Source organism: Cynoglossus semilaevis, chromosome 2 (assembly GCF_000523025.1).
Source record: "Cynoglossus semilaevis isolate Cse_v1.0 chromosome 2, Cse_v1.0, whole genome shotgun sequence".
In the NCBI taxonomy this organism is placed as follows: Eukaryota; Metazoa; Chordata; class Actinopteri; order Pleuronectiformes; family Cynoglossidae; genus Cynoglossus; species Cynoglossus semilaevis.
In genome coordinates, this window is record NC_024308.1 from 6,744,180 (window position 1) to 6,767,331 (window position 23,152).

Consider the following 23,152-nt stretch of genomic DNA (forward strand, 5'->3'; position numbering starts at 1 on the left):
AATTGACAATAATTAGGGATAAAAAATTAAATTGTTAAATAACTTGTTAAACTAATCACATTAAAAATTCACACATTTCACCGCATGGGGAAAATGATGCACGCTGCATATCTAATAATTTCACCCTGCATCTACTTATCGTTGCTTTAATACACAGTCAATACAGATGTTGATATTTGAACACAACACTGGAAAAAAAGTTTTAATTTCACCAAAGCTTATCTTTCAGCAAATCTTAAGTCTTCAACTTCAGGTCAGACGTCCAGCTTGCATCAGACCAGCCTCACAGGCACAGGGCAGTAAGTAAGTCTAGGACTGAGAGGCTAACTGACACGACTGACACATGTACCATGAGGAACTGTAGACTGATTGATATTGTTAAAAATAGAAACAGAAACAGCTCGGACTTGCTTTATGTTTGCTCCGACAACAAAAGAGTCCAGTGTGGCTACAAAAACACACAAAAATAATATGTTTGATACTTCTGTGAGCAGAGCTTTGCTCTGCGTGTAAAGAATATATCAAGCCATACTTTTCAGCTCCATTATTAGTCTGGTATTAACCTGTTATATTTCACATGTTTTACATAGCAGTTCTGATAACATGACATAAAACATAATAACAAAATGTTAAGACTGCTCACCGGTGTGGAGAGAGAGCGGAGACAGTGGCCGGGACAGGGTGGGTGATGGTGTGCCGACGCCGAGGCTCTTCCTGTTGCTGCTGCGACAGCTGGAGAATTTACAGCAGAAAGATATACACAATTGAAAAGCCTGACAGCTGGGACACACGTTTTGTTAAATCTGGTTAAATAAAATTCAGTGAATTGGTTTGCATTATGTAGTTAAGTAGTTCCAATTTACACAAACGTAAATGTTCTGCTTTACAACTTTTGGTTGTCGATGTGCAGATTTGAATAATAAAATGCAGGGAAATCATGAGAGAGACTTTGATTTTGACTCCGAATGGTGTATTCATCACAATTTCTGTCACCTGTGTGATTACATCCCATTTAAAATGATCATTTAATACACTTTAGATACTATGGAGAGTTTCGCACACCTTCAGTGATACTGAGGCACGTTAATGCAGAAGGTTTTGGCGTGTCCCTTTAAGCCGGGGTTTAATCCTTTTGGCTCTGAGTCCTCAGGCCTAGAATTACAGGTTTGACTCACACGGTGTCTCAGGTTGTGGTTCTCATTGAGTGTTTGTCAAGTGAGCAGCAGATTGACAACTCAGAGACATATAAGACAGCAGCGCTGCACAGATTAGGAAGAAGCATGACCGATGATCATCAGCTGTTAGTCCCTAATTATTTTTGTGAAGTCCGTGAAAACAACATTAAAACACACGTCTGTGTGTGTGTTTTTTCTTCAACATCAACCATGTTCTGTTTCATACTGTTGTCTGGACTAAATCTGTTATAATTAGTGATAGTGTAGTCACCAGATTCCAAACACAGGTTAGATTTTTGTTTTGTGCTGTCCCAAAAACAAAAGCAGGATTTAAACATGCTTGTTCTTGTGTGTAAATGGACAAAGATTTTCCCGTAAGTTTTCACGTAAGTGCAAAAACAAACATCTATTTCAAACATCTAGGGCAGGAGGTGAACAAAGGTGTGAACTGTAACCCAAACCTTCACACCTCCGATGATGCCACACAAAGCTAGCTTATACTTTTTGGAAAGATACACTAGGTTCAGTATCTGCTTTGTTTCCTTTACAGTTGTGCAACAATGAATGTCTAAAGATTCTAACTAAAAAAAGGTCAACATGAAAAATTGGTCTTTCCTTTAAATATTGAATTCATGCCCATAGACAACAATTTAGTCCTATGTGTGTGTTGTGTTGATGTTCTGCCTGATTTTTATTTCAGCTTCAATTTTGTTTCATGTTATATTGAATTATCACAGCAGTAAATCATTGCTGGCATTTGTTTTTATGGTAAAATCATTTCAGTCAGTGTTGTCAGTATTATGCACAAGACATTAAATATCCCCACATAGCTTGCACCCACAACCGAGTCAGTCAATTGTTGAACATGACAAATTAATAATTAAATGAAAATAATGTGGAAAAACATAGAAATGCTATGGTTATTATGGTCAATGTATTTTAAACAATAATTGTTAAAGAGTTTAAGTATGGTTATGAAAAGTGTAAAAAATCTTACTAATAAAATAATATAAAATTACATAAGGTTTTTATATGACTTGTTGATATGTTTCTAGCATTCATAGTTTAATACTATGGTGCATCAGCGACAAGACGGCAACAACACTTCCTCATAAGACAAGTTTTTTTGTCAAAGACAAAGAACATTTGAGAGATTTTTAAAAAAAAGTTCCTCAATTTCATCACGTTGTAGGTGAATGTTTTCTGTATGACAAATCTTTGTGGAGAAAAAAAAAACATTTGTGTTTTTTTTTTCTGCATTGTATCAACCTAATGACCAGTCAGATTATTAAAGATAATGTCATAAATTTAACCATTACCTTTAGGTTGCGGACATATTTACAGAGGAGGAAGAGGTGGTGCCGTCAAGAGTTCCTCTACGTTACTGATCATCAATCTAAATCTGGTCAATATAGTATCTCAAAACTTGAATTTTGTAATAATTCCACAACATACAGTACGTGACCCTGTGAACTGTGATTAGAAAACAAAGAGGAGTGGGATGCGGAGCTCTCTGCTGGTGGAATTATATCAACCCATAAGATTACTTCTGCCTTTAGTGCAACTGTGACTTAACATGGAGTTACGCAACCACAACTGTAATCTGCAGGAAAATGCATGAAACACCAGCATGGTCACGACAGATGAGGACTGATAGCTCGAACAAAAACAGACTGTCCCCACAACAGACTAAACAGAAGAGTGTGTGTGTGTGTGTGTGTATGTTCGTACTGACAGTAACAGCAGGCCCAGCTGGAGCCACAGATGTCCACAACTCTGGAGTGACTCTGTGTGTTAATTAATGCTGCAGTCTTCAATAGGGGGAGCTAACTCAGTGCATTCACTTAAAAAACTGTCCATGACCTCTGGGTGAACAGATTATAAAGGAGGTAAAACAGGTGGATTATAAACTGAGCAGATATAGAACTAACATCAGGTCAATCTGACTGAAGCAACTTAAAAAGTAAAATAAACATTTCCCTATTTTCTTTATTGTTTTATTCTAAAGTAAATGCGCACCCAACATGGCTAGTGTTGGTCAAAACTATGTCTCACTGGAGCCTTGACGTCGTTAATATTGTTGTTAATATTGGGCCATTTCATTTAATCTGTTAGCTGTTAGCAAGTAAGCAAACCATAAAGAGTCAGATCTGCTGAGAGTCGTCCCTTAAAGTTTAGGGCAAAAAAAAACAACAACAACAACAAAATATATAGGAGACAATAGTGTGTAGTTTCATATGAGAACAGATCAGGATGATCTGTCTTCTTATTGGCCAATTGTTTTCCAGGATGATCTGTCTTCTTATTGGCCAATAAGTTGTGTTTTCTACCGCAACCTGTTGACATGGGAGTCGCTTAATTTAAATCAGTCCTTACTGTTGTATTCAAATGTTTTCAATTAGTGTTACCACTAATACCATAAGTCAATAACGAAAAAAAAGTTACTAACAACCACTTCATACCAAGGTAAATTACAAAATGATAATGAGTTAAATACTGAAACGATATACTGTACATTAACGTGAATAGTTTTTAACTACTACAGTGTAGCAAGATCTAGTTTCACTGGTGTTACTGGTGTCTTTGCTGCTGAAATGTTACATTCAGTATCACTAAGAATTCTAAGTAGATGCTCAATACAGAAATTCTAATCTGATACTCGATGCAAATCGGGGGTTTTAGTCTTCTTTTTTGTTGGATCTGGGCTAACAAAGCAGCAAAGTATCGACTGGCTCCGTCAGGATTAACTTTCCCAGAGAAGCTAGCTTCATTTGTTTAAACTTAAAGAAAACGTCGCCAGAAAACGAACGCCACATCTTCCAAACATTAATGAAACATTGTCTGAAAATGTAAATAAAGCAATGACTGTATGGTTAGTGGAGTTCAGTCTCCATGTGCCACATCAACTACCTCTTTGAGCGCTTTAGCAACGATCCAGGCATGAAATGCGACTTGTTCTGACCCGGCACGGCTGAGTTTCACCCCCGCGCCCCGCGGCCGCAGATAGTGCTGCCGTTCTTCCCTCCATCGTCTCTCTGAATAGGCGGTTGATTTTTTTGTGTTAAAAGCCGGGTTCCCTTTCACAGCGGCTGCCCGGTTGCGGTTACATGCTCCGGGAGTCTATTGTATACCAAAGCCTGCTTCACGAAACACCGTCTCCATGTCGTTCACACTGGTGCAGAGGCACCTCACTTTATTTTAGCCAAACGCACCGTGTGTGCGCAGCGAGCGCGTTTCTGTGCGTGTGCGCCTGTGAAAGCAGGAGCTGATGGTGCGTTCAAGTACTGCACGCTACCTTGGAGAACAAACGGTTGAAGAACGATATTTCTGTCGTTTTGAATTGTGTTCCATAAATACAGGTACATGTAGCATTTTGCTTTTTTACTTTTGCTCATTAGATTCAAACGCAGTTAACAAACTCTGAAATGAAAGGTCTAAACAGCACTGCAAACGTTAGATGTCGCAATTTAAACATTCTCCTGGTGTGATGTTTTCTTTGTTGCATTCATGAACCATTACACTCCACTTTGTCGGTGTAAAAATAGTACCATTGCCACAGAAACACTCCACTTTTCTCCACTTTACTTACACATTAACATTCCGAAATAGTAATTTCCCATGGACATGAAAGTATCAGCAGATGCCGTTGGGTCGTACCATGTAAGGTCTCGAAAAAAGGGGGGCAACGAGTAACTTTTCACATAGTGGTACATTCCTTTGTATATCACCCTGTTTGAGACGTTAAACAATTACCCATGCTATAATTTTAATAGATTTGAACAATGTTTTTTTATTAATGCAGCTGGTTTGTTGTGATGTTTCATGAAATATATATCTTACTTTTTTACTAATCTTTTTGGTTATTTCTTCTGTAACGGAGTCTGCTTTAGCATTATAATCTCACTAATTTTGAGTTCGTGAAATTAACCTTACAACTACGTGTTAGTTGTAAGTGTAACATGTAAGAAAGCAAATGACTGCCATGCAAAAAAGTAGCGATAGTTGTGGTCGTGTGGGTTTGCTCTTTAATGAGAAATGACTAAGGAATAATGTCAACATGGTACACCCTGCAGCGGTGTGGTATTACAAAACAAATGAGTTATAATTGCACAAAATAATGTATCTTTTTCTAATTTTCTCCCAAATCCAATGGGTTTAATTATGGCGATGGCCTCACAGCACTCACATCCAGAGACATGCTGGATGGAGCCGCCTCTGTTTGCAGTGTTGCCTTCCTCCACAGCACCCAGCACCGTTGCCAAGCAACCAACATAGACTTGGAGACAACTAATAAGTGATATCTCTTTACTGGAGAAACATAAGCACAATATTCCACAAAAACAACACAAAATAAGTGGATAGGTTTATGACATTTTTCAAATTCAACAGCCGATGATGAGGGAGACTCATAAAGAGTCTAACTGTGTATTGACATCTATGTCTGATTTTTAATGCTGTAATAACCATAGCAATGATAACCTGATGTAGAATTTAAATGATTAAAAATGTATTCTTCTTAATATGGTGTTCTAGACAAATGAGCTCTGTTTATGAAATCAAGACAATTAAACGTTCATGAAGGAAAATACTAATTCTTTTTATTTTATTTTTTTTTTGTAATTATTTAGCCCTTTTGTGTCACTTGTGTACCACTGTGGCAGTTTTCAACTAGCAAGTCTCCAGATTATTTCTCTTTTGCAAATCTCTAAAGCTCCTCCAGATTTTAGGACTTTCTGTTCCTCACTTCACAGATTTACTTGGGATTGAATTCTGTGCCTTGTGCAAAGCAATTTATTTATTTTTGCCCTTTTTGAAAATACTTTTAACAGTTCGGATATGTGCTCCAGTTTGGAGATGTGTCAGCAGGCCAAAAGGGTGAAACACTCACAAACACAGACATCTTGCACAACCCAAAGATTCTAAATCCCAAATGCAGTGTACCTGTTTTATATAATGGATCAAGTTGATCAAACAATTTTGATGGTAGTACTGAAATTGAGTTCTTAGTCTAATATATTCAACCCTTTATCACTTCCTTTAGACTTCCTTTATTTTGCATTCAGTTTCATAAACTTCGCAACGTTCACTGGAACGAAATGTCATCGGTTTCGCTAAAAAAGCAGCAGATTTAAAGGAGCAATGACAATGAGTTTTAAACCTAATAGAAAACGATTCAGGTAAAGTCAGAAAAGTGTGTGTATGTGTGCGTCATTATATCATATTCTCTGAATAAACCCACTCAGCCCTCAGTAGCTAAATAATCTTTTGTTAAAAAAGACCAGACATGATGTAAATCATCTGGACCGTGGTGATCACGTACAGTACAATATGATGTTCTAGTAATTTTATTCACAGCATCTTAACATAAATGGTACTCCAAGAAAACAAATCCACAGTGCTGCTGTACGTATACTGTATGTTAATGAAGTGACTTGTGGTGCTGCGACACAATGGCTCCCCCTTAGTGTTTCCCATTCTGGATAAATATGAAGCTCTCCTGTACATCACAGAAGAATACACTCTGTTAAGGCTTTGTCTAATCAGACAAAAGACCTATTACATGAATCAGCTAATTATTGCTGTCGTCATGAATGAGCCCATTGATGCTAGACTTTTACCAACGTCATTTAACCGTCTGCACGCAATGTGACCACCTTACCTCCAGGGATGCAGGGTCTGTAAGGGGCTGCAGGGGCTGCAGGGGCTGCATGGACTCAACAAGGGGCTCTGACAAGTGGGCGACAAACTGTAAGGCACAAAAAAAAAGTTCACATGAGTTAGTGCGATGACTCAGGACCTCAGTGTCTAACGTCTGTCTTTGGTGAGCAGCAGAGGTTTCAGCGTCTCCCTGGCTGCCATCTTCAGTCCACGGAGACTTACACTTGCTGTCTTACTGTACGGTGAAGCTGCTGCTACAACTGCATCTCTTATAGGTGGTGTTATGAGGTGGCTGACCATATAAACTTTGACAATACCTTACACAATAAAAAGTCGACGGCTGTAGTACAGGTGTCAACAGTTACAGGGAGTTTTCAGTGTAAATCACCAATGATCTGAAAATTGTCAATATCCAAATGTATTTATTCTTAAACAAAATATTATTTAATCTTTTCTCATCTTGGCTTCTTATATATTGTTTTCCTTGCTTGTTTTGTAAATTGCCAGCCTTAAATACGTGTCCTGTCCTATATTATACTGAGCTACAAAAGCTAGTAATTAGTTTTCTCCTATTTGTTATTCTGACATTTATGTAACTTTTGAGCGTCTGTGCTCGAGCTGCTAACCTAATTCTGTTGCTCGGTTCTGCTGTTGTTTTCTAACGATAACACGTGTTATTCTGTTCTTTTCTGTTGGACAAAAGAAAAAAACCATGTATCATTGTTCACCTCAACCTCTCCTGCAGGGGTAGCTATAAACTCCCCAGTCAGTTGAGTGTGCTGATAAAACATTATCATTTACCACTGATTGTATGAAGCACCAGCCGTATAATAAGGACATGGTTGGATTTCTGTTCAACCTTTGCAGTACTGCCTTTCTCAGACTGTTTTTTTTAGTGATGATTAATCCTATGCTGGATTATGTTGTACTATATTATCTTAACATATAATTTTTTTAAATCAAACATGCATGCTCAGCCTTTCTAAATCTCACCACGCTGACCCAGCAGTGAGGCTGCCTTCTATTGATTACCCAGCTCAGATGTAAGCACTGCCTTGTGGGCACCTCAGCGCTGCTATTGTCTCTATACTCACTGCCAAACACGGAGCTAACGTGTTGTCATAGTAATGCAGGAAATGTGGTTGGAAAAACCATCCCTTCGCAGTTACCTCATTTATTCAGCGGGGCTGTTTCATTATCATAAAATACAAATAAGCATCTCATTTTTACTACATTTAGTTCAGAGAACTGTTCCTTACTACGATAAGAGTCATAAAACACCTGGAGCTGTTTCAACCATTATATTGTTCTTTAGGGTTTTGTACTAACTTTCATTCAAATCCTGTTGTTCTGCAATTAGCACTTTCACCACCAGGGGTATATTTACCGTAAGATTCAAAGAGATGGAGAAAAACAAAAAACATCAAGGAAAGATACAATTGTAAACTAAAAATGTGACAGTTTGGACTGATGCTCCCTTCAACAAATGCCGTAATCATTCGTCTCTTCAGAAGCAACAGCGTTCAATGAAGAAAATGGAATATAAACAAAGCTGGTATGCTGAGATGTGCCACAGTGGAGGCAGACGGACCAATCATCAGATGTGGATGGGAGCAGAGAGCTCCTACATTTTATGGATCCACATCCAGTGGGATGCAGGGATACTTCCCCCACCCAGCCCACACGAAAGACTACATTCCCTCTGGGCTGAGTGGGTAGATACAAGCCTGGAGTCAAGTCCTTTAACAGGATTCACAGACTAACCCTAATGAGGGTATTTTACATTTAAAAAAAGGGAAAAGCCCAGCTCTTCTGAAGACTTGTCTGCCCACAGTGTGTCTATTGATATTTAAGGGGAAATGCAATTGGAAATGTATCCAGGAGCCGGGGAAACACACAAAACATCATCATACCACAGATGCTGCTCGACAAATAAGACATATGGCCGAACCTCAGTGGAGCATATGGTTTGATGAAAGTAAAAAACAACAGTCACACTCTGTAAGAAATAATGTTGCTACGTTAGTTCACCTGCCTGAAAATTTAACTCCATGGTGGAAAGTTCCCTGCTGTTTCACTTGTGCGATTGTGCAACTTTACCCAGCCACGAACCGTCAGCAAACACAATAAAAGTCCAAGGCCACACAAGCTGACTGTCTACATCCAGGGAAGGGTTTTTCTCATTTAAAATAGAATAATTTTAATAATTTTAATATAAAATATAAAAGATATTAGAAAGAAATTAGTCATCTCCAAACTCAGGTCATAATTTACACATCAAAGATCAACATTTTTCTTCAAATCGCACTTGTTTTATGAGTTTCTACCTAAAGATATGTTTATTATGTTTATTTTTATATTTTGTCACTGCAAACAGAAGGACACGCAGCTCCTCTTCCTACGTATGTAGGTGGTGCTGTGAAGGTAACGAAAAGCCCTGAGTGTACTGCTACAGCATTATTGTTTTATATAAACCTAATCATGTAACTGATGCAAACGTTGTTAACAAAAATACATTTAGGTTTGTAGATTCAAATGTACTTTGGGACGGACACATCTGAGTACAACCAATTACTACTGACAGGGATTTGTTTTCACATGGTCTGACTAGTGTTAGTAGGCTGCATTCATGTGTGGCTCTCTACACCTCCACTACAAATTAAAAAATTGGATTTGGAATCTCCAATCATTTATCTATACTTTGAGTATTCTCTAAAGGAAAAACAGGAAAAACAAAGAAAGCGCAGCATCCCTGCTGATAAACACAGCCCCACACTAACCAGGGCTAATTATAGACAACTAAGGTAATTTGACTCTATGGTTTATTTAAAGAAAGTTCCTGCATACTATACATTAAGATTTATATATATAATATTTTTACTTAACTTTGGGCGAAATAATACTTAAGCAGCTGTTATGACCAGGATAACTGGGATTAAAGATGAACAAGTGGGTCTTTGTATGAAAAGTTTGGGCAACAAACTAACTAGAAAATGCTGAAATAGAAAATTCAAAATTTAACTAAATATTTGTCAGATATTATTATATACACTATTGTATTATTATTATTATTATTATTATTATTATTATTGATAAAATACCAGTACTTACTCCAGGGTCAGAGAGGGGATCTTCAGCTTGTCTCTCCTGGACTTCATTCTTGCTTCACGCAGTTGGAGCTCAGATCCTCACTCACCACCAGAGCGCAGCGCCACCACTCGCTGTCACAGCCGGCTTCACGCCACTCATCGCTGCGTTGGGTGACTAAAAATAACGCCCCCTGTACAGAGTGTGTCTCGTCCACCGTGGGCTTCAGCGAAATTCAGAGAGAAACTCCGGAGCCGGTTAATGGCGTACAGCAAACCAGTTGCATTAGATCACAGAGGTTTTTACGCACCGTTTGTCGTCCGTCTCCAACGCGCACCAGCACTCGACTGCCACAAGCGCAAAAAACGACGGGTCAGCGCTCACCTCCTTGTGACTGTGGTAAGAGGAGAGAGAGAGGCAGCAACGAGGGAGGGGGAGAGGTAGAGAGAGGAGGGAGAGGGTGAGTCAGATAAAGTGTGTGTGTGGAAGGGGACGGGAGACGGTGGGGGGAGAGAGAGAGAGGTGCTATATCGGTTTGGGTAAAGGGTGACAGGCAGAAAGGTTGAGTTTGGGTGAGGGGAAGATAGGGGTGGTGGCAAAAGTGGGAGTGTCAAAGGTGTGATTCACAAACCGGCTCTTTTCACTGAAAGGGAAGAAAACACTTCATAAATGTTACATCAAAACACCAGTGTCTGCTGGTCTTTTCCAAGCCTTTGAATTCCATGCCAGTGAGTGATGAGTTCGACAGTGTCAAGACGAACAGGCTGCTGTCGTGATGATGAGGCTGGGGAATACCTTCACTGCAAACCGTGACAGCTGGCATCAAGGATGTGCTTCACACTGCTTGTTTGCGTATGTGTGTGTGTACACGTTCTCAAAGCTACAAGGACCAATTATGATTCTAGAAAAAAAAAGAAAGAAGTTTGTTTGTCACACGAAACGCACACAAAATGGAAACAAGCCATCCATAAAAAACTATTTAAATTAATAAGAGCCCCTCCTCCCCCCGCACCTCCACAAAACTACCATTCTGTTTTTAATAGCATCTTATCACCGTCTTGTAATGCCACAGGAGACTGCCTATGTGGCAAGCAATGCAGTAACCATGTCCCATATTTATGTACAGGCTGTGATGTCATCAACATTCAACCCAATTACTCCAAGAGCTCCAAACAACAGGTGTTAATGTAAATCAATAGTGGTTCACCAATCGCCTTGGCCTCAGGGTTAGAACCAGGGTTAAAGGTTAAAGGTCAGAGTTCGACATCGAAGTGGATTGTTATGGCTACGGAGAGCTATCAGTGTCCTTACTGATAATTACCTACACAGAGTAATTGCCCGTTAGCGACCACTGCTGGCATTATTTAGGACCTGGTCTCAATGAGGAACAAAAAAAAAGGTCCTATTGAGACAGAACCATCATTTGTGAGGTTTTTGTTGAAGTCCTAATTGTCATGTGACTAACTGTCGCGGTGAGGCATTAGCCACGTTCAAATGAATGAAAGTCACTTTCTACTACGCTACTACGTTATCTACTGTCATTAACTGCACCACACCGTGGAATTAAAACCACATCTGGTGGTCACATAGACCCCACACACGGGCACTGTGGCAAAACTGACTCATCACACAATCAATATCTCCTTACAACATCATGACGCTACAGACGCATGATGAGCACGCCACAGAAATTTTAGGAATAGGGTTCTGACTCCTCTCATTCATTTACCTCTCTGCTTTACTTGCAGCTTCTTGTATTTTCATCCCAACTTTTCCTTTTTTCTCTAACTTGCCCTCTAACACTTTTATAGAAGCGACGCCCCCTCTAGTCAGTAATTATAAGGCGACATCACTGATTAGGAGTCATTAAACCAAGCATCCTCTCCCATGTTATTGATTGGTGAGGTATCACATTCTCTACAGCCGATAAATGTTCCACTAAACACGACTCACTGCACCTGTCTGCGGTACTCTTTGGTGCCGAGCATCAGCGTAGGCTTCAAGAGGCTTCTGACTGCTGCTGCTGCTGCTGCTACTGCTGCTGCTGCTGCTGCTGCTGAGAGCAAAACAGAGAAGCAACGCAGTAAAGTGATAGAGGGTCAGATTAAGACTGTAGGAAAACCTAATCAATCTCAGATAAATAACAAGTCCTCCTCAAGGAATTCCTGTTCCCGACTGCTTGGTAATTGTTTTCTTTCGGCGGCATTTAATAGGAGAGTCGGTATCTCAGTTACCATGGCAATAAGGGCTCTCCTGCTCTTGTCTTCCCATCACTATGTGTGTGTGTGTGTGTGTGTGTGTGTGTGCCTCCTTCATTCTCTGTGGTGAGAGATGATGCTTCACTAAATGCTGCTGCAACATGTGTCCCTCAGCAAATGGCAGCCAAGACACACAGTTTCTAATCCACCTCCGGTTCCACCAGTGTCATGTTGCCTCTTTGTTGTTTTTGTTTACATTTCAAGACTGCGTGGACCGAATATCCAGCACAGAAACAAGAGTTTCAAGAACAGGAAATCTACCACATATGTTGTATAAAATGTCTTTATTTTTTTAACTGGGCCCAGTGTCATGTACTCTATGGGCTTCCTTTGACATTAATAACTAAACATGACACTGTCTGTTGCATAATATTCATACATACAAGCTTTTCTTTCTTCTGGTTTTATTTTAAACATAAATGAAAAACTTAAGTGGCAGTAGGATTAAATGTTTGAAAGTAAAAGGTGAGAAATACTAGAGGAAAAATATAAAGAAATGCTCCAAAGATTTAACAGTCCCCCCACCCCCCCCTCCCCCACGGTACCTCCACAGATCCCTGGTTGTTGCTAAGGATCTCCAGTTTAGAGATGACGTCATTAAACTGTTCTGTTCACATAGACCTCACCAAAAACTGCACCTACAATAGTTTTTTTTTTTTTGGGGGGGGGGGAGGGGGCTGGTTCTTAGTGTCCGTGGACATCGTCGTCATGCCAGTTACTAAAGCAACTCAGTTCACAGTATCTGAGATTCTATGAGAGACACAACAGCCAGCCAGCCCAGGTCATGTGCTGTCAAAGTTCTCCTAGCAGTCGACCCTGTCAGCTGCCGTTGACACCGTTTCTCACACCGGCACTCGAACATACATTTCTGACTCTCCGTGTGTTCTATAGCTGACATTGGGCTGTTGTCTCCAGTCTCCAGACATGTGTCGTGTCTCAGCGTTAACAGTGAGATTGTGAGTCAACTGAATCAATTCCATCCATTTGTAAGAGAAAAAACTTAGAGGCATCAGAAAAACCATCCATGTCTGAAACATTTGTACAGGCAACCAAACAATAAATACAAAAAACAAACATTTTAACAGAGAATGTCTTAAAAAAAGTTCTGTCTACTGTGTTTACATAAGTAGACATAAAAGTTTGTTTACTATAAAAAAATAAACCAGTAGGTGTCAGTAAAGCTTTTTCATAGGATTCAAATCTGCAGTTAAAACTCAAAGAAGACAAGGACGAGTGAAGGTTATCTTAAATAAAAATTGAAAACTATTATTTATTTATTGCATATCATTTGTCTTTGCTCGTCAAAGCATGAAAGGCAGAACAATTAAATACTCTTCTGCTAGGGGGCAGCAGATGGCTATAAAAAAAGCTAATCAGAGCTGTTGAAGAAGATCTTTTGTGAGTATCGTTCTTCAATTCCTGCCAGTATATCAGCGTTGTGTTCAACTAAACAGGGTGGGATTTTAGTCAATTATGAGGTCATTTAAACTAAAAGATTATTATATTTCATTACATATACTTTTTGCTCTGTGGTGTGTGTGGGGTTTTTCCTGAAGATATATATGTGATACTTTTAACATATACATACAAATTTTACAGAACAAATATGTCGCGTAAACTGAAAGCAACAACAACAGCATCAACAGCAAAACAATCACAACATTTAAAGAGGGACCAGTTTTGTTTTTCTCCTATCAGTTAAAAAGAGATAGGGTTAAATAAAGAGATGCTGTAACAGGGTGCACAGCTGCAGACAGGAAGTCTATTCAGAGAGCTGCGTCACAGGAACTACAATAATGTAAAGGTTAGATAAGAAGTAAGCGAGTGTGAGCACAGTATGTGCAAGAGTGGAGGTGTGTGAGTCAAAGTCTGTAGAGCTCTGCGGGAGACTTGCCACAAGATGGTGCAGAAATGCAAAGTGACAGTGTGTTTAGTGGAACACACTTGGTACAATATCTGAAAGAATAAGGCATTTGTGCAACTCTATTTCAATGGCATTACACAAAGGGCGAGTTATTAAGTGTTTTCTGAATTCTGCGTTTACAGCCATGCTGCTGGGGGAAGACCACCGTCACCAATCACGGAAACCAACAGAATCCCCCTCAGAGACAAGAGTGAGAGAGTGTTTTCCTATGAGACAAAAAAGTGCTTCCTCATAGTGCGGTTAAATGGCACTGTGACTTGAATGAACGCTAAGAAATGGACATAAAAGTGAAACTAAAAAACAGTTGGGTTATTTTTCTTTAAAGAGAGATTAGAGCAGCTAGTGCAAGTTTAGGTCCAGCTCCCCACTTTGAGAACTACTACAATACAAGTTGCAGCCGTATAGTAAGATATCTCAAAGCGGCAAAACTTCCCCCAAATGCTTGAAACTGAACTTTAAATAAAACCAACACAACAACACAAAAGATGTGTGAATAAAGCTCGTCTTCACTAAGACCTTTTTGTTCTTTAGCGTAGAAGCAGTTGTTCCCATTTTTTACATAGCGTAGAAGCAGTTGTTCCCATTTTTTAGGCAACAACATAACTTCAAACTTAAACAGACTCCACAGAGCTCGTCAGCACCCAGTCCCCGAAACCGTTTTCAAGACTAAAAATAGACAGTGGGGATTTTCTTATTTGCTCTGCAAGTCAACCAAGACGATATCAACAAAGGACTGCACCGATTAACCACAGAGTTTTATTTTTCTTTTCTGAGACTTTGCCAGTTGTTCTTCAAGAAATGAGCTATTATTTCTGTTCCTGAATTTGAGTGCATCACAAGTTCCTCCCAGTCTGCACCACATGTCCATGATCGTCTTTGAAGTCTTCTGTTACAGGAGGTGCTTGTGCTACTGTAGGTGTCAGAACTATAAGTCAGAGATCCTGCAAGTTCCTGTTGACACTGTCGTCCTGACACACATACAAATACAAGCTAGTTTTTTTTCTTATAATCGAACCTCCTAATAAAACCAGGAGGTTTATCGATAACTGAAGCGTCAGTGAACTCTGAGACCCAAGGACCATCAGGACCTGGTAGGCAAAACAAACGATTTTCTTCCACCATGGCTGACAATGTGATCACTAAGCCACTGGGGTTGGTGCTGATCGCCACTGCACACATGGTTTTCGGTAAGCCGTTTACACAGTTTTCCTCTTGGATGACACACATGCAGTTTCAGAATGGTTAAGAACAGCTCGATGTCGACTTTTATGCTGTGAAAACGATAAAATAATATATAAATTGAGCGAAACCTGCTTAAACGAAGTGTTTATTTTCAATTGTTGCTCTGGGGCAAGTGCTTAAATGTTTTTATACAAATTGTTCAAATGAAGCAAAACCAAAAACTAGACAACAATGTGACATTAGTTTGTGTTGGTTTAATAGTTTAAATTTTGACCTTGAATCTTAAACGGAACCATGTTGAGTTTCTTGAATCTTTGCTGCATGATTTAATCTCAAACCTTCTGAGTATTTCATTTCCCCGAAGAACATTTGAAAACTAGAAGTCAGTCTCTATAGTTGAGGCAAAGAAAGTGATTGTTTTCACCCAGAACTCTACAATGGTAGTACTCTTAAAAGATATTTGGACAATCCTTGTAAAATGAATACACTTTTAGACTCTATAGACTCTTTTACAGTCAATCCAGAGCTTAGACCATTGTTTCCCAAACTTTATTTCCGCAGACACATATTTTAAAAGTCACAAACCTTCACGACCCAAGTCAATAGACATTATTCGTAAATCACAAAATAGTGTACTTGATCATTATTGAACATTAATGAGGATATTTTATTGTTGACCGAGTGATATCTGAACCATTATTATCACTCAAATTTTAAACAAAAAACGACAAAAAACAGTAGTTGAACCAGCAAAAACGGTAACCATGAGTAGCCCTTTTCTTTTTCTTTTCAACAAAAATCGGATTAGAACGTTGTTCAAGAGCTTCTTGTAACATTGTGTTTAATCGGTTCTTGAGGTTAGTGGCTGCCTTTTGTGTTTTTGTCTAGCGTGCAGAACGGCAGGACAGAATGCTAACATTAAATACATAGGCTATAATTAATTATACACTATTAAAAAAAACCACAGGTGGAGCTTTTGAACTGGCAGCTATTTTGAGGTTGGATGCAGACAGCTGTTGTGATGACCGAGAACTCCTGGGGTTGCGACCCAGTCTTTGGGGAACAATGGCTTAAAGAGCATTGAGTCAACTTTTATTATGAATTACCAGAATAAAAATGGCTAAACAAAATCAACAGTGATCCATAGTTAAAGGTTGGTTTGATTATAATTCACCATAACATGTTGTGTTCAACATTGTTTATTCAAGAGCAAAATATCGTTGTTTTAAAATATTTATAACAAAACAAAAGTTTTGTATTGTATTTGTCAGTGGTACTTTAGCTCACCGATTACTCCGTTTTCTTCTGTTTCCTCACACAGGACCTGGTGGGGCAGAGGTCATCGGGACCCTGGGCAACAACATCACACTAACCTTCACATTTAATGAGACTGCCATTAATTACAACAGCCACTTTGCTGTTTATTTAAACGATAGAAAGATCGCCGAGTATACAGGACACAGGCGTTTCATGCTGGGCGATGTTTTTGACATTTATCAAAACACATCCGTACGATACCACATCTCAAAACTGTATTTAAATAAGAGTGGTTCTTACCGGATGACCTTGTTCCAAGACTCAACAAAGCTTAAAGAGAGTGACAATGAAGTCCATCTGACTGTCCTAAGGGGAAACACCAGCAGCACAGGTAAACGTAGATCATATTTGTCCATCAGTACGAGCTCTTCGGGCCAGGCGTGCCGTTGGATCACTCACCACTGTTAGCTGTATTATTCAGGTTGAGATTATTTTGTACAGAGCAGTCTGCATAGTCTACGGGTGTAAACGTTTAACCACTGGACTTCGATGAACAGAGAACAAGATGGATGCCCATTTGGTTCATTAGGGACTAACCCAGACCCAGAAAACACAACGGAAGAAAAGGGTTATGTTCGATGCACGGAGTTCACGTAACTATTAGTATACAGTATGGCGTGGACGCCTAATAAGTAGAGCGGGATCTACCAGTAGATCTTAAAGGGAGAGCTGGCAGATCCTGAGCCATTACATTTAAAAAAAATTATAAATAAATTCATACATCTAATTCTATTTTAAGATGCTAATCACTAGGGCTAAAGTAAGGATCATACTGTCTGTCTCCTGAAGGCCGTTTATGAACCAAAAAGGACCACCCGTCACTGCCATGTCATCCAGCTCATTAAATAACATCATTTGTACTGTAATACTTCCCTGCAGCTACTTTTTTTTAAATGCTCTCTGTATCTCTGTTAACTCTACAGTAGGTCCACTGCAGGAAAACATCACTACGACCACAAGAAGTGAAAGCTCTACCTTTGCCCTGCCTACTGATATGATCTTTGTCCTCGTGATTTCATTGTTTCTTCTGACCGTGGCATTATTTTCATTGCTCATCTGGTGTCTTGTGAGAGTCAAAGGTACAGTGAAGAACTAAAAATGAAGTCATTTTTTTCATTAACTGAGTTAAAAACCCAACTGTTTTTGGATTAGACACTGTGTCCAAATCAGACGAAATAACTCAACATTCAATTTCAGAGTTTTTAAAGTCAAAGAGTGCATTGTTTTCTGATACATATAAGTGGCTGAGAAGCTGATGAGAGGGATTCTCGTAATAATGTGGAAAATGTGTGCAGTTGTGTTGTTAGATGCTCGAAAAATTGCAAACTCGACTGGTTTCACTTCCTTTTGTAACGTGATGATTCATAGCTTGAAACAAAGTCTCTCCTCCGAGAAGACAAGGTCAGTAAACGTGTCTGTTCTCAATGGAAGGATGCGTGGAAAAGGAAAAAAAAAAGAAAGAAACTTAATAGTTTGCTCTAGTGTTCTGTGGGTACTTTTACTTGCTTTTAAATGGCCTGGCCTACTTCGAGCGAGAACTTTGCTAATTTCTGGCAGCCCCTGTCACCACAGACACCACAATAGAAGGGTTTTTTTGTGCATGTTATCAAATGCAAAATTGATGCTGACTGTTTGAAATCGTGCAATGACGACCTGGTCTGTCGTCATGACAAAATATGCCAAACAGCGACTTTAACAAGTACAAATTGAACAAAGGATGTTTGTGGTTAGTCTAGACTTTATATACTACATATACATACTACACAGAATATTCAGCAGTTGTCATTTATATTGTTATATTGCTATATTTATATTATATGTTATATGTTTGTTTTTTTGAATGGAATGTGATGTGTTTGTTCCTTCACCAAGCTCCTGTCGAACATTCCCACAGCCAGTTAGTCAGATGTGATGATAATTTACAAAGCTGAGAACAAGTAAAAAAGAGGCAACAATTAAGTTAAAACAAAAGTCTAATTTCTTAATGATTTTAAAACAACAGTAACAAACCAGACTTTTTTTTCTAGACTTCCCACTGCTTTAATTCTTGGATAGCTCCATTCATGTCCTGCACATTGTCTGTGTTAATGACAGAAGATGTTAATATTTATTAATCATGGATATTTGTATTTACTGCCTTGAATGAACTGGTGGGTTATTAGTTAGTGTCTAATCAAAAATGACCAAAATATATATAATTTGGTATCGGATTAAGACTTTTTCTTTTACTAACTAACTCCTAACTACTCCTGATAGACTTACTTTATGGGTATTTTTATTTTGTCTTTAGTTTGTACTTGCATGATAGATTGACCATAGGAAAAAATATAACAATATGTTTTGTCTTTTTTTTTTCCGGAGCAGCTCGACAACAACAATATGTACCACAACAGAACTCTAACACCACAACTCAGGTGAGAAATGCCCCATCGTTGTTGGGTAGATTAACGGACAACTTCAAATTCAGTGCCTCCATTTTTTTTATTCTCACTGTCTCGACAGGACACCATTAACATATCCAACTCCCCACCTCAACCTCCGTTGGTCTACAGCGTCCTGGACTTCCCTAAGAGACCCGCAGCCACCAGTGTAAACTCAGACAATACAGAGTATGCTAACATTAGCTACGTGTCAGAGAAGATGCACAGCTCAATGCAAACCTAGCGATGAAAGCGTTAACAGCCACCGTTCTGCAAGAGGAAATGCAAGATTGTATGATAACAACTGCTGTCGCTAACACCACATCATTTTAATAAACAATTTCTGTACATTCTGTAAATAATTTCCACTGACACTGACGTCAAAGTCTTTCCAAATGCCTGGTGATATTTTTAAAATAAAAACAGAAATGACAACAGACGTCTGGCTGAAGCGGCATCTACCGCGGCATCCTAAGGGTTGGATGCCACACTGACTGCAGACATTTTAAAGTATACAACATGAACTTATATGTATCGACCTGGTCAACATGCCTGCAGAACAGCGATCACCAACTGGCAGCACGCAGGCCAAGTCTGGCCCACCGAAATCATCCAATCGGGCCCTTGACCGAATCAAACAATAATGTTGACAAAATGGTGGTTTTTATTCCATTTTGTTTGAGTGTCTGGCCCCAAGGTGTCTGTCCAGAATAACTCTAGCCCTCCAACATATATAATTGATGACCCCTGGTGTATAATTTGGCTCCTCTCCTCTCAACATTTTTCCAGTGGGTGGTATTAGACAAAGGAAATGTGTAAAGTCCTGGAGAAAAAAATATGGATGAACGTAGTAACAGGCTTACATTAGTAAGGTTCCAGTAGAGGGGGCTAGGGTGCAGGGACAGTGTGAAATGAAGATTGTGAAATGGATGCAATCATTTTGTTGATCAGGTGTCTGTTCAATGACATTAAAGGATTTTAAATCTTGACTCCTGGAGATGACACAGCAAGTTTCTACTCACTGTAACTGGCAAATAAATTAATCAGAATCTTACTGAGCCGTTATTAAAAGAATAATGAGCAGATAACAATGACATCTGTTCAAAAGAACATTTAGCAACTAAATGGTTAACAAAATAATGCTAATTAGCAGATAGCCCAGACATCTGCTGCAGAAATCAAAATCAAAAATCGGGCTACATTTTTGTATGTACTAAAAGATACAAAATGTTATGATACAAACAAGACACACGTTGGGTGTAGTGTGTAAGGTTTACTGCTGTTCTCAGCTCATTGCAGTGTCACATACCGTTAGAAACATGCACTTTGTACAGCCTGACACCTTCTGTGCCAAACGCTTGCCGTAAACAAAAACCTCAGCTTTCCAAAACCGCAAAAGTACAAATTTGTGTCAGTTAAGCGATATCTAAATGCACGGAAAAAAAAGTTCTCTGTGCTTTTTACCGTCTTTTTTTTCTCTCTCTTTCATTTGAGACAGATGTCAAATACTCAACCAAGTTGAAGATTTTCAGTCGATTTTGTGATAAATGTGAATAAATTTGAAAATATTAAATGGTAATCGACACCTGCCCGATGCTAAGGTGTCACTTTAATTTTAAATCAGTTAAGGTGGTAGGATTTAATTTTTTTTAATTTAAGTCTGACAACAATTAAAATTCCTCACTACTGTTGGAATAAACATAAAATGTTAAAAGTCAACATCAGTTGAAATGCATCCTTTCTGATGGGATGTAACCTGCAGAGATGCTAATCAGTGGGTGTGAAGTTGGCAAGATGCTGATTTTCCACTTGACATCAGCAGAAATGGCTGAAAGCTCAGAATTTAGCGAGAAATGGTACAGTGTATGGGTCACATGGTCTGTCAGATACAGTGGAACGTAAAGATATATTTATTAAAAAACACCTGCTTTTTTAATAAACAGAATTTCACTTTTTCTTTGTTTATGTGAAGTTAACTGCGATCAGTAATTATATTTAATATTTCACCAATTCTTCACTAAAAATAAATAGTTTTACATTAACATTTGAGGTTTGTCAGTAAATGTCATGTGTTATGTTTCGAGTTTCATGTTCACTCGTATTCCTGTGGGCTGCTTGAATTGTCACTTTCTACCACGACTACAAGCATGGTAGAATTTTTCTACCTTTCACTTATACACTTGTGAAAAATATGTTTCCTTTTCACATTTGCATTTTCCTCCCGTGTTGCTGCAAAACAAGTTTCACACTTCATCTTATCTCACATCATCGCTTTTAATGGAAAATGTACTTTACTGTATTCCTTCACAGAGGTCAGTTATCTGACTGTTTTTCTTTTTGTTAGGCTTGTTTCTTTAGATAATCCTAGTATTTCATTTTTAATGTTAGGTTTGTTTTATGAGATCACTGTATCTGTTTTTAACTTTTGGGAAAAATATTGAATGTATTTCTTAGAAAACCTGGTTCATGGTTTTGTTGTAACCGTCCATGACCTAATCCTCACTGGGGATCGCAGGAGGCGTCGCAGTTGTCAAGTTAATCTTGGTCACAAGATTTTCCGTCCACATTTTGAGACAAACAACCATTCACACTCTCATTAATACCTATGGTTTTACCTACTTACTGTAAGCCATTAACACCAGCCATCGTCCAACCACGTGGCCCTGGTGTCACGGTGTGAAGGGGTTTTTTTTTTTTTACTCTATTAAGGGTTTTTCTTGGGAGTTGTTCCTCAGCCGACGCGAGGGTCTATGAGGGCAGAGGGTGTTCACCACTGTTTTTTCTTTTCTTTTTTTTATATTTAACTGTTTTGAACCACTGTAAAGCACACTGAGTTGGCTTTGTGCATGAAAAGTGCTCAAAGAATAAAAATTGAATCATCGAATCTCAGAAGACGTCTCAGCTTGACCAAAGCTAGGTCACCTGATCTGGTAAAGGTGCAGATGTTTTCGGGTAGTTACCAATTTTTCCCCGAACCACACTTTTGGTTCTCCACTACGTATGACGATGATTTCAGCATGACGCGGTTCCTGCCGACCGCAGCTCTGAGACTGACCTCTAGTGGCAGTCGGTTGAAGTGATCGCAGTCAAAAAAGCAAATGATGTTGGCCCATCGTTAGGCCACAAAGAAAAGGTGCGTATAATGTAATGTACAGGCAAACTATTTTTCTTATATACCAAAATAATTCAAAAATAAAATAATAATATTGCAAACTTTACAAATGACTATCTTAAACCACAGATCATTCCCTGAAACGAGTGAAACATTTTAGAACCTCGAGTTTCAGGTTGACTGTGTATCTGATCTGGACGCCAACGTAATGACTATTTTTGTATCACTGTACTGTACGATTCTATAGCACCATCTGTTGGTAGACCATTGCAACATACTGACTGCAGGGCAATTTTAAACGAATGCATTACTACACAATCAAAGCACCTTTGCCGTTTTGTTTCATTAACAAAACAAAAAAACAGACAAAAAAAAAACAAAAAAACAACTACAACAAAAAAGCAAAAAAAAAAAAACAAAAACAAAAAAACAAACAAACAAAAAAAATTCAAACAAACAAAACCCCAAAACAGTTTAAACCAGATACAGGACAAACTGAGTGGACAATTCATTTTTAAAACTGATCACACACAGTCATGAGAAACAGCAAACTTTGTAGAGACAGTTCTATATTAACCCTTTAGCAATTTTCATTTTTGATATTTATATTTCGTTTTTCGTTTTTTTCATTTTATATATTTAATTTTTGATCAATTGCTAATGGATTGCTCCTCCACACTGGCATCAGGGGAATAATTAACAATGAAGAAAAAAAAAGAATAAATGAGGTCAACACTGTGGAACAGGTTGGCTGTTTCCTGTGTCAGATGTGCCTACTTCCTGTGTGTTTTTTCTCATCCTGTCTGGGTGGTTTTTTTTTTCTTCTTTTCAAAGCACAAGATCCTTTTTGACAAATATATGGATGAAGGAAGCAGTCTGTCTGATGCAAAACAAAAAATGAAAGTAGAAGTGATTTGTCTCCGAAACTGTAAGGTGTATAAATAACTGGGGAAATGAGGATGTACACTTTCTGTATGAGGCGTGACAGGAATGGTCACCTCCATAACTGCCATGATTCT

The 23,152-nt window shown here is 38.7% G+C and overlaps 3 protein-coding genes across 17 annotated transcripts in view; 2 read left to right on the forward strand and 1 right to left on the reverse strand.

Annotated features, from left to right (window-relative positions):
* The window catches only part of mast3b (microtubule associated serine/threonine kinase 3b), a 28,190-nt gene extending 17,858 nt beyond the window's left edge, over positions 1-10,332 (reverse strand). The window contains exons 1-3 of one of the 2 annotated variants that reach the window (XM_017041417.2): positions 9,945-10,332; positions 6,835-6,921; positions 644-732 (exon numbers count right to left, since the gene is read on the reverse strand). In XM_017041417.2, the coding sequence (XP_016896906.1) occupies positions 644-732; positions 6,835-6,921; positions 9,945-9,991 (223 nt within the window). In that variant the 5' untranslated portion in view covers positions 9,992-10,332. Of the gene's footprint in view, positions 1-643; positions 733-4,085; positions 4,145-6,834; positions 6,922-9,944 lie in introns of those variants that run through there. The other variant, XM_025054122.1, reaches the window with a different exon arrangement.
* The window catches only part of dock7 (dedicator of cytokinesis 7), a 428,740-nt gene that overhangs the window by 300,673 nt on the left and 104,915 nt on the right, over positions 1-23,152 (forward strand). The gene's annotated exons all lie outside the window — the stretch shown is intronic.
* LOC103395684 (uncharacterized) lies at positions 14,770-20,008 on the forward strand. Of its 2 annotated transcripts, XM_017041574.2 has the most exons (5): positions 14,781-15,289; positions 16,606-16,932; positions 17,525-17,680; positions 18,966-19,015; positions 19,104-20,008. In XM_017041574.2, the coding sequence occupies exons 1-5, from the start codon at positions 15,223-15,225 to the stop codon at positions 19,263-19,265; spliced, it is 762 nt and encodes a 253-aa protein (XP_016897063.1). In that variant the 5' UTR covers positions 14,781-15,222; the 3' UTR covers positions 19,266-20,008. The 2 variants fall into 2 exon arrangements, with proteins under 2 accessions (XP_008331687.1, XP_016897063.1); XM_008333465.3 differs by lacking the exon at positions 17,525-17,680 and having other exon boundaries at positions 14,770-15,289.

What these genes read in the sequence shown, in the direction of transcription:
- LOC103395684 (XM_017041574.2), top strand. Translation starts at nt 15,223, where the DNA reads ATGGCTGACAATGTGATCACTAAGCCACTGGGGTTGGTGCTGATCGCC. An exon ending in GGGAAACACCAGCAGCACAG is followed by an intron (nt 16,933 to 17,524) that starts GTAAACGTAGAT and finishes TTAACTCTACAG; the next exon opens with TAGGTCCACTGCAGGAAAAC. An exon ending in GTGTCTTGTGAGAGTCAAAG is followed by an intron (nt 17,681 to 18,965) that starts GTACAGTGAAGA and finishes TTTCCGGAGCAG; the next exon opens with CTCGACAACAACAATATGTA.